Here is a 13480-nt window from a genome sequence, read left to right as displayed (position 1 = left end):
TGTCTGAATTACAAAATGATTCTGCTCCCTGTGCAAAAAGCGTTTTTTTCAGAGGATGGCACAAATTGATGTCTAGTAGTTTGTCTTAACTGCAAATATTTTGGATGAGCTTTGGTGAAGATTGATGCTTCTTTCAGCCTCATAGAATGCAGAATTTTTTACTTAACAAATATTGGGAGTTGCTTAAATTAAACACATCCAAATGACAAGAAATCTCAATGTCAGATAATTATCAGGGGTGTGTTATTTCCCAAGGAAGTGATATTTTAATTTAGAGATAATTCTTGGAAAAGAAATTTTCAATTTGGTTGAGAAATATAGTTCATCACTTGCAGTTTTAATGATTTGGTTTTAAGACATTCCGTTTTTCATAAAAAAGAAAAAGGTCTTGGGGTAGCCTTGGTATTGTTGTCGATGTCATTGCAAGAATCTTTATGTTGGCCATATCTCACAGTGTGTTCCAAGATATTCAAATGAAACTTGGCCAAAGCTCACAAACTGTTCAAGATTATAATTCAAATGAAACTTGGCCATAGCTCACAAACTGCTCAAGATATTCAAATGAAACTTGGCCATAGCTCACAAACTGCTCAAGATATTCAAATGAAACTTGGCCATAGCTCACACACTGCTCAAGATATTCAAATGAAACTTGGCCATAGCTCACAAACTGTTCAAGATATTCAAATGAAACTTGGCCATAGCTCACAAACTGCTCAAGATATTCAAATGAAACTTGGCCATAGCTCACAAACTGTTCAAGATATTCAAATGAAACTTGGCCATAGCTCACAAACTGCTCAAGATATTCAAATGAAACTTGGCCATAGCTCACAAACGTTCAAGATATTCAAATGAAACTTGGCCATAGCTCACAAACTGTTCAAGATATTCAAATGAAACTTGGCCATAGCTCACAAACTGCTCAAGATATTCAAATGAAACTTGGCCATAGCTCACAAACTGCTCAAGATATTCAAATGAAACTTGGCCATAGCTCACAAACTGCTCAAGATATTCAAATGAAACTTGGCCATAGCTCACAAACTGCTCAAGATATTCAAATGAAACTTGGCCATAGCGCACAAACTGCTCAAGATATTCAAATGAAACTTGGCCATAGCTCACAAACTGCTCAAGATATTCAAATGAAACTTGGCCATAGCTCACAAACTGCTCAAGATATTCAAATTGAACTTGGTCATAACTCACAAACTGTTCAAGATAGTCAAATGAAACTTGGCCTGATAGCTCACAAACTGTTCAAGATTTCAAATGAAACTTGGAACACATGTAAAATTGTTACCAGAGACAGTATGCACATGTATAGCACATAGCTTAAATAATCGTTGAGTAATATGCCACTTTGACTAAACAAAATCCCAAATTGATTTTTACTCCATGACTCTCTTGTGAATGATTTGGATTTTTCTGATTTAAATCAAGTTTTATGAACACTGGTAAAAATGTGATGGGTGTTATGTCATTGATTTCCTGTTCTAATCATTTGAAGTTGATCTTAATGACCACTCTTCTTAGGTTTCAAAATTTTGAAGTTTTAATTGATAAGACTCAGAGTTTCTGATAAAAATATTGATAATATTTGGGAGGAAGTTGGAAATTATGAAATGTTAACAACATTTTTCTTTATTTGGGTTCAGTGCTCTATTGATATACACATGGGAATCAAACGAATGTTTACTTTTAATGGGGACCGCCATGATTAATGAAGTTACCATGAAGAGGATACATCATTGTAAACATTTATTAGATATTGTGAAATAACTGGTACAAATCCCAAATGAATTGGTGTAAAATGTTTTAGTTCCATTAGCTGTGGAGGTGCCTTTGAATGGGATGAAAATTGTTCCATCACTTTGAAATGTCTTCCATAAATTGTCTCTTCAATTTTACTGTAATTCATGTAACACTTTTGATGCTTATAATTGCCAGACTGGTTCTGCCGTATTTCCTTGCAGGTACATGTTTTGGGGTCAAAATAAGATAAACTGTAACTATTTTCATTGTAAAGATTACTAATCTATCTCTTTGACTATCAGAAGAGTTCCTGATATTAGAGATAGCTCTTTACAAGTATTTTATTTTTGAACGTCTTGAGAACATTACAGCAAGATTAAGAGACAATAGACACTATCAACTTGTTTGTTATCTGCGAAATTTGATAAGTAATCACCCAAGTGTTCAAGTATGTTTGCAAAAGTTGGTGTAAAAGAGTTGACATCCTAATCACGAATAGGAGTCATTGATGGACTTCAAAGTTTGTTGGGCGCAAACAATAGCGCTTCTGTTACAGTTGTTCAAATACGTCCCGTGATAGCATCTCGTGTGCTGGACTGAGTTTTGCGGGATTTTCAATGTTTTTTGTGTAGTGGTTTTTGTTGAAAATTGAAAGACATCCCCGAAACCTAGTATCTTCCTCAATTGGTAATCATTGGTTCGCAACAAACCAAATAGGTGGATGGTAAAGTGAATTATGTCTTGGCTGACTTGAGACCAAGTTATCTGGCTCTAGTGTTTGATGGGAATAATTACTGACCATATTTGCTAAGCCTGTTAAGTTAACATTGCCCCGGTAATTTAAGATACAATTTTATTCCTAGTGCGAATAAGAGGCAAAGAACAAATTGTGGGATTTTCAAGTGTTGAATTTAAATAATTTGCTGGATTTTATCAATTGGAACAGTTACATCAAGGAACTTTTTTAAAAATGGAGCTGTATTTTCCGTATTCTGTGGTAAGTTCACAAAACCCTCTTAGTGTATCGGCTGTAATCTAGTCTTTCATTTCCTGTCAGCAGTCTCACATGTTCAGCTTAATATTCATGCAGCAGACCCTTGATGTATTGGAAATTTTCAGGCCCTTGATGTATTGGAAATTTTCAGGCCCTTGATGTATTGGAAATTTTCAGGCCCTTGATATATTGGACTCTGACCCTTGATATATTGAAAATTTTCAGGCCCTTGGTATATTGAAAATTTTCAGGCCCTTGGTATATTGGAAATTATCAGGCCCTTGATATATCAGAATCTTTCAGGCCCTTCATATATTGGAATTTTTCAGGCCCTTGATATATTGGAAAATTTCAAGCCCTTGATATATAGCAGAATTTTTCAGGCCCTTGTATATCAGAATTTTTCAGGCCCTTGATATATTGGAATTTTTCAGGCCCTTGATGTATTGGAAATTTTCAGGCCCTTGATATATTGAAAATTTTCAGGCCCTTGGTATATTGGAAATTATCAGGCCCTTGATATATCAGAATCTTTCAGGCCCTTCATATATTGGAATTTTTCAGGCCCTTGATATATTGGAAAATTTCAAGCCCTTGATATATAGCAGAATTTTTCAGGCCCTTGATATATCAGAATCTTTCAGGCCCTTCATATATTGGAATTTTTCAGGCCCTTGATATATTGGAAAATTTCAAGCCCTTGATATATAGCAGAATTTTTCAGGCCCTTGTATATCAGAATTTTTCAGGCCCTTGATATATTGGAATTTTTCAGGCCCTTGATATATTGGAAATTTTTCAGGTCCTTGTATATCAGAATTTTTCAGGCCCTTGATATATTGGAAATTTTTCAGGCCCTTGATATATTGGAAATTTTTCAGGCCCTTGATATATTGGAAATTTTTCTGGCCCTTGATATATCGGAAATTTTTCAGGCCCTTGATATATTGGAAATTTTTCAGACCCTTGTATATCAGAATTTTTCTGGCCCTTGATATAATGGAATTTTTGGGGTTATTATCATCATCATATGTTCTTTTTATATTATTATAGACAGGTCTGATATATCAGATTTAGTGAAAGAAAACCTAAAGCTTTGTTAAGAAATAGGCTCAAAATTGTGTAAAGGTCTGTCCTAAACCTTTGTGCCAATGCATGGAGACAGTTATATAACTTTCAAAACTCTTCAAAAAATGGTTGTCGTGAAAACAAATATTTCCAAAATCAATCAGGAATCAGTTTGTACTCAATGAAATACTTCCTCAGAAATTGCATGTGATGTGTTATGCCAGAAGCTGGTACAATTCCATCCAGTAGCTAATTGTGTGTGCGGTTGAGATGCCCAGTTCGGTATCCATCCAGTAGATATTCTGCAATGTTAGTTAGTATCGGCTCTGGTGAAAGTGGGTGTCTGGAACACCTGCTCCACCATTCGTATGTAATCTACACTTGCCGATAATTATTCCTTCAGGAATTGAGTAATGACTCATACACGATAATTGAACTGGTGTTTTCTGCCATTGCTCTATGGCAGGGTTTTTAAATATCTTTAAAAATATTATGTTACTATCGAATATTTATTATTTATTATTTTAATGAAAAATGAATTATCAGTATATTGGTGTTTGGCGCGAAATGTCTCTTTACTCAGCCAGAGCACATGACTTCAAACCACTGAACAACTCACCTAATTACACAAATAAATACAGTGAAAGCCCGTTGGCTAAATATCTCGTAGCTCGATTTTCTCTTTGGCTCAAACTGGATGTAATTAAAGGTCCGATTTTGTTTTACTCTTTGTATTAGCATTCTCGCTTCACTCAATATTTGCAAGGCCCGAACTATTTTGGCCGGTACCTGGGATATCGAGCCAATATTATTCAACTGTTACTTAATGGAACTTTAGTGGTCATTATCTTTGGAACAATGATAAAGGATTAAATCAGAATCTGTCAGGCAGTCCGATAGGGAGAGACATGAGTGCAAACACTGAGACAGTTTAAAAAACCCCAGCATAATTAATACATTCTTGTGGTTGGTATCTGTACTATAGTGTAATGGGTTAAAGTCTAGTGTGGTTTTAACATTTATTTGTGTGTCTTGTTCTCAATTTCATAGGAATGAAGTCATTTCTCAATGATTTACATTAGTTAGTGAGTATACATGTGGAGTTAAATAATAATCAAATAGATTAAGTTTCTTTTCACTTTTTAACTTCCGAGTGCTGACATTACAAAGTATGATGTATGTATTCGGTTACATAAAGAAATACATTATTGAAACACTAGCTGTCATCAAATCCACCATTTCTAGCTTGCTACAATAGCTAAATATCCATCCATTAAGACAACATTACCCCGTACTGTCCTCACCCTAAGTAGAATCGAACAGAAAAGTCATTTTTCTCCTAGCCTACATTGTACGCCCATATACTGACATCAATTTGCAAGTCCGGTCTCACAAATGTAAGTCTGTCACACAATATTTTGTTTTAATTACACACCGCATGTGATATTGTGCTCGGATAATGAGACCGAAGATTTCGAGTTAATAGAGACATCATGAAATTCCCAAGTGCGGCAGTAAACAAGTTCCCAGCATATGACTGGGCGTTTATATTGATACAGACATTGTGCTGTTTTGTAAGAAATATCTGAAAAGTATTTGAGAGAGACAGCTGTTCAAATTCTGGCGCATGACATTACAGACTTTACCAATTATAATTTAACAAATTTAGAAAAATAATGCCTTGAATTCATGAAATTATACAGTTCTTGACAGCCTTCAAATTCATGAAGTTATATATATCTTTACAGTCTACAAATTCAAGAAATTATGTATTTGTTTACAGTCTACGCATTTTTGAAATTACATATTTACAAAGACTGTCTGTTTTATCTTATGCAATCTTTCACTGTTTGTAGCAGATTTTCATTTAAATTTTCTCTTGTTTGAATGCACATATGTCATAGTACAGTGACTGCAGGATCCATCATTCTGCTCTGGCCACGTAATCCGTGTTTTTATCCTCAATTATGGCCTTGTCTGCATCTGCATGTACTCAAGTGATTTGTGTACTAAATGCCCGAGTTAAAAACTATTCTCTATTGTACTTTTCATGTAAGACAAACACTTTTTTTTTTCTTTTGTGGCATCCTAATAACATTTACACCTCAACTTCCATTTCTGAAATTAACAGCGAATATTTGCTGATAAACGAACATTTTCGGGTTATATGTTCAGATAGCGAATCATCGCTACTTATTGTTTATTGTGTCAGCCTCAAAGTTTTTTAAAAAACAAATTGAAAATTTTTAATTATTTATTTATGAAAGGTATTGTTTTCATAATTTAAGAATTTCAAATTTAAGTTAAAAAGTTTTTTTATTTTGGGACTTATATTTGTTGGAAACTATAAACTGGTCGGGTCGTTCTATTTACAGCCAGGGTGAGTGATAATTACTGTAAAGGTTTCCAGTATTTTATTCACAATTCTGAATATAAATTATGAACTCTACTTGTGTTCATACTCTGATAATGACATCATCATGCAATTATTCCTTAATTTGCCCCATTTCCTAAGCAATCAAGGCTTTTTTCCCCAAGCATCAGAAAAAATGTTGACTGGAAATCGAACAGTATCTTCACAAACTCCTCGTCTTTTTTTATATTTAAAGAAAATGTTCGCGTATATGAAAGTAACTTAGGATGGAAATGCCTAAATTTGCGCGAAATGTCGGAAGTTGTTTCAAAATTTGAGAAAGGTACTTACAAGAACAAACCTGGCGAAAGAACTAATTCTTTCAATATAACATTATTCTCTTAAGTTGTTCCATCTGCACAAGATGTTTCATTATTTACAAAAACAACAAAATTGCTGTAATAAATTGAATTATCTGTTCTGCGTCTCTCTGCTTAGAAAGTTACAATAATGGCGGTATGCCACGGGGGACTGCTGGTGTTTATTTCAATACTTCAAACAATGATGTTAAGTAGATAGATGTTTCCTTGACTTCATAGGTGTTCAATGGTGCCTGGACTTTGTCAGGTTGGAATGCTGTGTGTGGGACATGTTTTGCATCAAACGGTTGGTTTATGGTCATGATTTAGTGTTAATGCTGACAGTTGCCAATGGAATTGTCGGATGGATTCTGAATTAATAATTTACACTTCTAACGAAAACGAATGCCAAAGTTCCACTTTGTCAGAAATTGGTTTCAGTAAGTGAGTTACACCGTAGTTTGCGCATGCACACTGACAAGTTGACATTTGTAAAGGAGAAACGCTGGCGCAAACACTAAGAATGCTTTATTTTTTTTTGCTTTACAAAACAATCGGATTACTGCTGGGCTAAGCCCGCCTGTAATAAATGCCAATAGAATTATTTTGTAAAGCAAAATTAAGCTAAGCAATTATTCTTAAACTATGACTGCTGGTTCTTGAACAGTAAAAGACTTGGAATTTTGATTCAATAAAATTAACGTTAAAAGCAAACTCACATCAGTTTCTTCCAATTATTTTCTAAACAAGTCATGCATTTCATAGATGGTTAAACCATTCTTTGCAGAGTGAGGTTATCTAGGTGGTTTACCTATCACAGTTTAAGCCCGACCATGGGCTTTTGATCATGGACATCCGTATTGGACACCACTGGTTGCCACCAAAAAAAAAACAGACTCAAGTCTGAGTTGTTAACTTTTGTCACAATTAGCCTAAAAGATATTAGTATATGTTAACCTTCATGTTGTTGTTGTTGTTGTTGTTACAGATGCACCATCCTGTACAGATGAAACCCGCTGACAGTGAAAAACGAAATGGTGAGCTGTTATCTGGTAAATGTTTCTCACAATACTAACACCCTGGACCCTTTGTTTATTATTTTGTGCTTGTTCACTACTAATTCACTATTCTGTATTTATGTTGCTACTTCATGTTCTTTTTCTGTAAAATATTCTCTTGTAACCTTGCATGCATATTCCATCAATAGATCTGGTCTAGGTACATGTAGAAACCTGAGGTCCCAGAGGTGTTGGTCACTTTTGGAGGTCAGCCTACAATTCTGCATAAACATGCAATTACAAACAATGTTTTGGCTCAAATGTTGTTACTCCCCTTTGAAATGGTATGGCCCTAACATTAGTAGTAAATGCATTCAATTTTAGGTCAAGGATCTAGGTCACATTTTGAGGTCAAACAACATGCAGTTCTGCTAGGATGCACACATTGCATGTCCAGACAGTAGGCCAGATGTTAACCATATCCATGTGACAGGTAATGCACAAGACCAAGGTCATGGCTAAAAAGACAAGGTCATACTACCTCTCAAACTTCATGCAATATGGCATACAGGAATTTCCTAAGAAGAAATTGAAGGTCACATATCTGAATGCCTCTCTTGTAGAAGTACAACAACTCTTGCTTAAAGGTCAAGGTCACAGTTTGAGGTCAAATTTGTACAATTTTGCTTGGATGCACAAACTGTTTGTGCAGACAGTATCTCCTTTTGACTGTCCTACTTTTGAACATTTGAAAATGTTTACCACATCCAAATGACAAAAAAATGTGCACAATTCCAAAGATCTAGCTGAAAAGACAAGGTCTAACGGACTTCCTGTCAAACTTGATGCAATTTGGCATACAGGAATATGTTTTGTGTCTGGGCTCTTAAGTATTCCTGCTGAGATGAATGATCACATGTCTGAATGCTTGCTGGTCTTTATTAGAATAAGCTTCCATGCTTGAAGGTCACGGTCACACAGTAAAATGGCGAATATTCAAATCTGTTCAATTTAGGGATTGATATATTGGTTATTATGATTTTATAATTATTTATTTTTACTTGCTATTATTTTCAAATATTCTGTTTGTTAGAAAATGTTGTCTTTTATTTGTTACATTTCACTTTAGGGTCTTCCACAGTGCAAAAGTGGGTGGGGAAGGCAAAAAGTTTAAATGTTTCAAAAGTTCATGTTTTGGCCAACAACCTTTTTCAAGAGTGAAACAAACATCCTTTGCAACCTGTATTGATGTAAAAGAAGATGAACAAATGTTACAAAAACAGATTTTATTGCTGTTGGAGCCAAAATCTGATCAAATCTTCAATAATTGTGCTCAAATCTTTTTCACACCTACACATGTTGCATAGGATGTACACTTGCTGAAAATAATAGATCTCAAAAATAATTTCGAAATTGAATTTTTTGTAACATTTTATGTTCTGGTACTTCAGACCAACTGTTATTGCATGGTGGAAGGCCCTTAATAGCTAGAGGTGTTATGTCCTTGAATCTCTGCACTTCTGCAATAAAAGAGGATTGCATATTTGTTTGTATAACATCAACAGTTGCAGTGGCTTATCAGATTATTAAATGAAAACAATGTTTACCTGATTTTCTATGATAATCATCTAGATGGTGTATGGATTTGGATGAACAAATGTGTTTTCAATGAAGTCAAGTGATATCTGTGGTACACTTCAGAGCAACATCTCTATACCCACATGCATTGATTTATAGAGTAAAACAAAAACAACATCTATGTAGTTAACATACATAATTATATTGAGGTAATTGTTTCGAGCTTTGTAATAAAGTTAACAGCTTTGTTAAAGCTGCATTCTCACAGATTGACATTTTTTTTAGTTTCTTGTTTCGAAATCATCCCATTTTGACATCAATACCTTAAATTCATATAAGATAACTCACGAAATATTAGAACAGATCTCAATTTTTGAGAAGCCGTTGAAAATTTCAGTTTCCTTAAAGCGTTGAAGGAAAGAATCTAAGCCATAAAACATCAACTTAAGACCATAATAATGAGTAAAAGTGATCGAATCTTTAGTCAGCCTTATAATTATATCACTGGTTTCCAGACATTTTCACAAAAATTGCTCATTCCAAGACAAATCATAACAAAAGTTGGCAAAACAGTCAATCTGTGAGAGTGCACTTTTAACTATATCATTGTTACATTGATAGTGCAGTATTTTGAACATTAGATACTAGTGCAGTATTTTGAACATTAGATACGAGACAACAGTTACAGATGTATGGGCATATCAATAACTATTTCACGTTTAAAAGTTAACAACAATGTTGTTAAACACATTATTTACTTTATTAAGGTTAACCTTGCTTGTCCCACATTACATATTTTCAAAAAAAGAAAAGACTCGCTCAGCTATCTGCATGATTTAATGTTGTTTTAATGTATAAATATTAATTTATAAAATCAAATTACTAATACTGTTACACCTTTTTCGATATTAATTTAAAACAAGTAATTTAATATTGCAATTATATAAAAAATATTTATATTTATTCGATGTTAATTCAATTGTCTTGTTATTTCAGAGGAGCGGAAGTTGTTTATAGGAATGTTGTCAAAAAAGTATGGTGAGACCGAAGTCAAAATGATGTTCGCGCCGTTTGGAAACATAGAGGATTGCACAGTGTTACGAGACCAAAATGGCCAAAGTAGAGGTAAAATATCGTATTTCATCTTATAAATATTGGCTAAAATAACTTTTCATTTTATTTCATGTAAGATTATCCATCTTGCCAGCAATAGTGTTTTCCTGAAGGAGGCAAAATGGTTATTTTGGGTGTCCGTCTGACTGTAAGATTGAAGCCCCATCTCCAGTTAGTTTCGTAATCATATTTAGCTCCTCTGTTTTTTTCACCAAAATTGCCATAGTTATGGTGTAATTCACAGCGATGTCATAAAGAATATTATTCACACTGGCCATATCTTCAAATCCATTTTAGATATTCTTATGAAATTTGGTACACATGTTGCCCGCATTCTTGTTCACCAGAGTGATGATGCCATGCTTACCACCATTAGATTGATCATGGTCAAACCTCTAATGAATGGGAATGGATGCCACAGACAATCCCGAATGTTAAAGAAGGACAATAACTCAGTCTTTAATTATTGTTAGTTATGTTCCTTGTACCACTGACAAAAACAGTCGAGCCTTTATGTTCGCTCTACAGCACTCTTATTAATGAACTTGATGTCAGTCGTTACCGATTTTATGCCACAAGGTTAGTTCTTGAGTGAGACAGTGCAAATAATTCAATTTAGTTTCTAAAATTGAGCTAATGAATTTGAGACATTTATCTCTATAATCGGGATAAACGATATATACAAACATAATATTAGCTGGTATCTCCTTACTTATTTGAAGCTATTCTTGGAAGAAAAAGCAAGCACTGAAGTTGTCTGAGTAATGATAACCTATAAATTGGTTTCTAATTTAGTAGAAATTCTGCGAAATATTGCAGCCGAACATGACAACTGTCGGCCAAATGTTTTTTTCTAGACAAAGTATGTGGCAGTTAAAACAAGAAAAAACTGAAAATGAATTAGTTAACATGTTTCTGAGATTGCTTGTCGGTCTGGGGGAGAAAAAATTCTAGTTACTTGTGGAATTTCACATAAACTTGTCAATTAAAATTGAAAACTCTTAGAAACAATTGAATGTTGCACCTAGTGCTTGTTGCCCAAGTGTTGGTTACGCCGTAACATTGTCAGACTACTAATTTGCTTGACATTTAGACCACTGTAGAAAATTCTCATTTCCAGAGACTTAAATTGTATGGATGGATTTTCGATATTGGAAATAATATTAGTCTGAGCTGCATTGCAGATTGTGCACATTGGAAGGATGTGATTGGAATATATTGTCGCATTAACGTTGAGAATTGTCCAGAATGCAGGCTGCTCGACCTCATAAATCATATCAACAATGATCATAAAACGCAAATATGCAATTAGACACCTCGGCCATTTTTCTTTAAAACAAGGCTTAAAAAAATTCATTTGGTTCGCGCTACCCGACCCTACCTACGAAATAGGCACCGACTCGACTGGTTTTAGTCAGCTGGTAAAAAAATAAATGCTTACGTCAAATCCCAATCTCATCATGTTTTGCCACAGATAACAAAAGTATGATTCAAAATCTTGTATGTTTTTTACTCTTTTTAAAAACATGATTTTTCATAGAATGTCTTGTTAAAATGTTTTTGCCAATATTTCAAAGAAAACTAATTCCAGAACCAAAAAAGAGTAATCATGAGAAATTGTTTAAAGACAATGAGTTGATGAAATGTGTTGATAAAAAAAACACCTTTTGTCAATATTTCAAAGAAAACTAATTCTAGAGCAAAAAATGTACTTGTCAATGAGTAATTGTTTCAAGACAAAAAGTTGTTCCCAATTACATTTTTTGCCATACAATATTATTTTCTTTGGAATCTTGACCAAAGTTTTTATTAAGCATATTCTTTAAGAGAATACGGTTTTAAAGAAATAATTATACACAAGATTGAAGAACTTTTGATGTTTTGGTGGTAAAATGAGCTTAGATTCGACTTAAGTATTTTTGTTATATTTAAGCTGGGCCTCATATAGCTTTGTTATGTAAACAACATGTAAATGAAAGACATTAACAGGGTAGTTAAAGAATATTGATTAAAGCTGCACTCTCACTGATTGTCACTTTTGACACTGTTTTGACAAGTTGTCTCAGAATCGGCTGATTTGGGTATCTTTGCCTTTAATTCAGTCTAATAAGATAATTCACAATTGAACAAATTTTTGGTAATTCCACCATCTTTCTTTAAGCATTGGTAATGATTTTAGACATAAAACCACTTTTTTTAACTTTAATATGATAAATTGCTGTTAAATCTTTTGTCAGCAGTCTTATATCACTGGTTTCCAGACATATATGCAAACATTTGCTCATCGGAAGACAAAAATAAAAAAGAGTTGTCAAAATGATCAATTTGTGAAAGTGCAGCTTTAAGGCATTATCTCTTAAAAGTTTTCAAAAATACACCAATTTTTTGTTTTAAAAATGTGAGATATTGTTCAAACCTAGTTTTGGGCATTTAATTTATCTTCCTGCTCGGTGCATTTATCTTCCTCAGGGCTCAGGGCATTATGATCTATTCAGAAGAGGGAAGATATGGGTGAAATTATCTAATAAGCCATCACTTTAATGTTATTCAGGACTCTTTAACAGTTATTTAATACTTTCCTTCTGTGAAGGAAGAAATGTCTGCCGGATAAACAGAAGTCTTTCGGTTCTGTTGTGCATGAAATAAATCAGGTTTCGGCTAAAAATGATAAAAGCAAAATATAAGATGTTGTAAATATTTTCCTGTGGATATTTAAGGCCAGGTGTAGAGATTAGGGTGTCATATTGTCAGCGAGGGAGCATCAGTTGTAACGAGAATATTGTAGGATTCGGAGATTGTGATACTAAATTCATCCTAGGATTTGAAAGGTTAGAAAATTAGTTTATTAGAAAATATCTGTGATGGTAGCAGTTAAAAGAACATTAAATTGATTAAACTGATATCAGATATCTTAAAAAAATAGTTTTTAGGAAAGTTTTATTATATTATTTTGTGTGTTATTTTCTAGTAATTGCGTCTGAGAATGAGTATGAAAACATACGCTTGTCTGGCACTGGCTAATAGCAGTTCTGTAAAATTTGAGGTTCTATATTTGTGGCATAAATTGTCTATAAATTTTCATGCTATTGTTGAAAACAAAAAATATTGTTAGGAAATCGTCTTTCTTAATTATTTGTTTCAAAACCCAGACAATTCTATATGACTTATATGTGTAGAAAATCTCTTAGGGACATAATCATTATTTTGTATGATCATGTCTTAACAGTGGTTTTGTGAGTAATATCTTCTGCAATTGTAA

At 33.7% G+C, this 13480-nt stretch overlaps 1 protein-coding gene across 15 annotated transcripts in view; it reads left to right on the top strand.

Moving 5' to 3' along the window:
* The window catches only part of LOC128238533 (CUGBP Elav-like family member 1-A), a 136721-nt gene that overhangs the window by 94445 nt on the left and 28796 nt on the right, over positions 1-13480 (top strand). For 14 of the 15 annotated variants that reach the window (XM_052954554.1, XM_052954549.1, XM_052954544.1 and 11 more), the window contains 2 exons: positions 7521-7569; positions 10105-10233. In XM_052954554.1, the coding sequence (XP_052810514.1) occupies positions 7521-7569; positions 10105-10233 (178 nt within the window). Of the gene's footprint in view, positions 1-2506; positions 2756-7520; positions 7570-10104; positions 10234-13480 lie in introns of those variants that run through there. The other variant, XM_052954551.1, reaches the window with a different exon arrangement.

Source organism: Mya arenaria, chromosome 6, assembly GCF_026914265.1.
Source record: "Mya arenaria isolate MELC-2E11 chromosome 6, ASM2691426v1".
NCBI classification, from domain to species: Eukaryota; Metazoa; Mollusca; class Bivalvia; order Myida; family Myidae; genus Mya; species Mya arenaria.
This window is presented reverse-complemented; position numbering and strand designations above follow the sequence as displayed.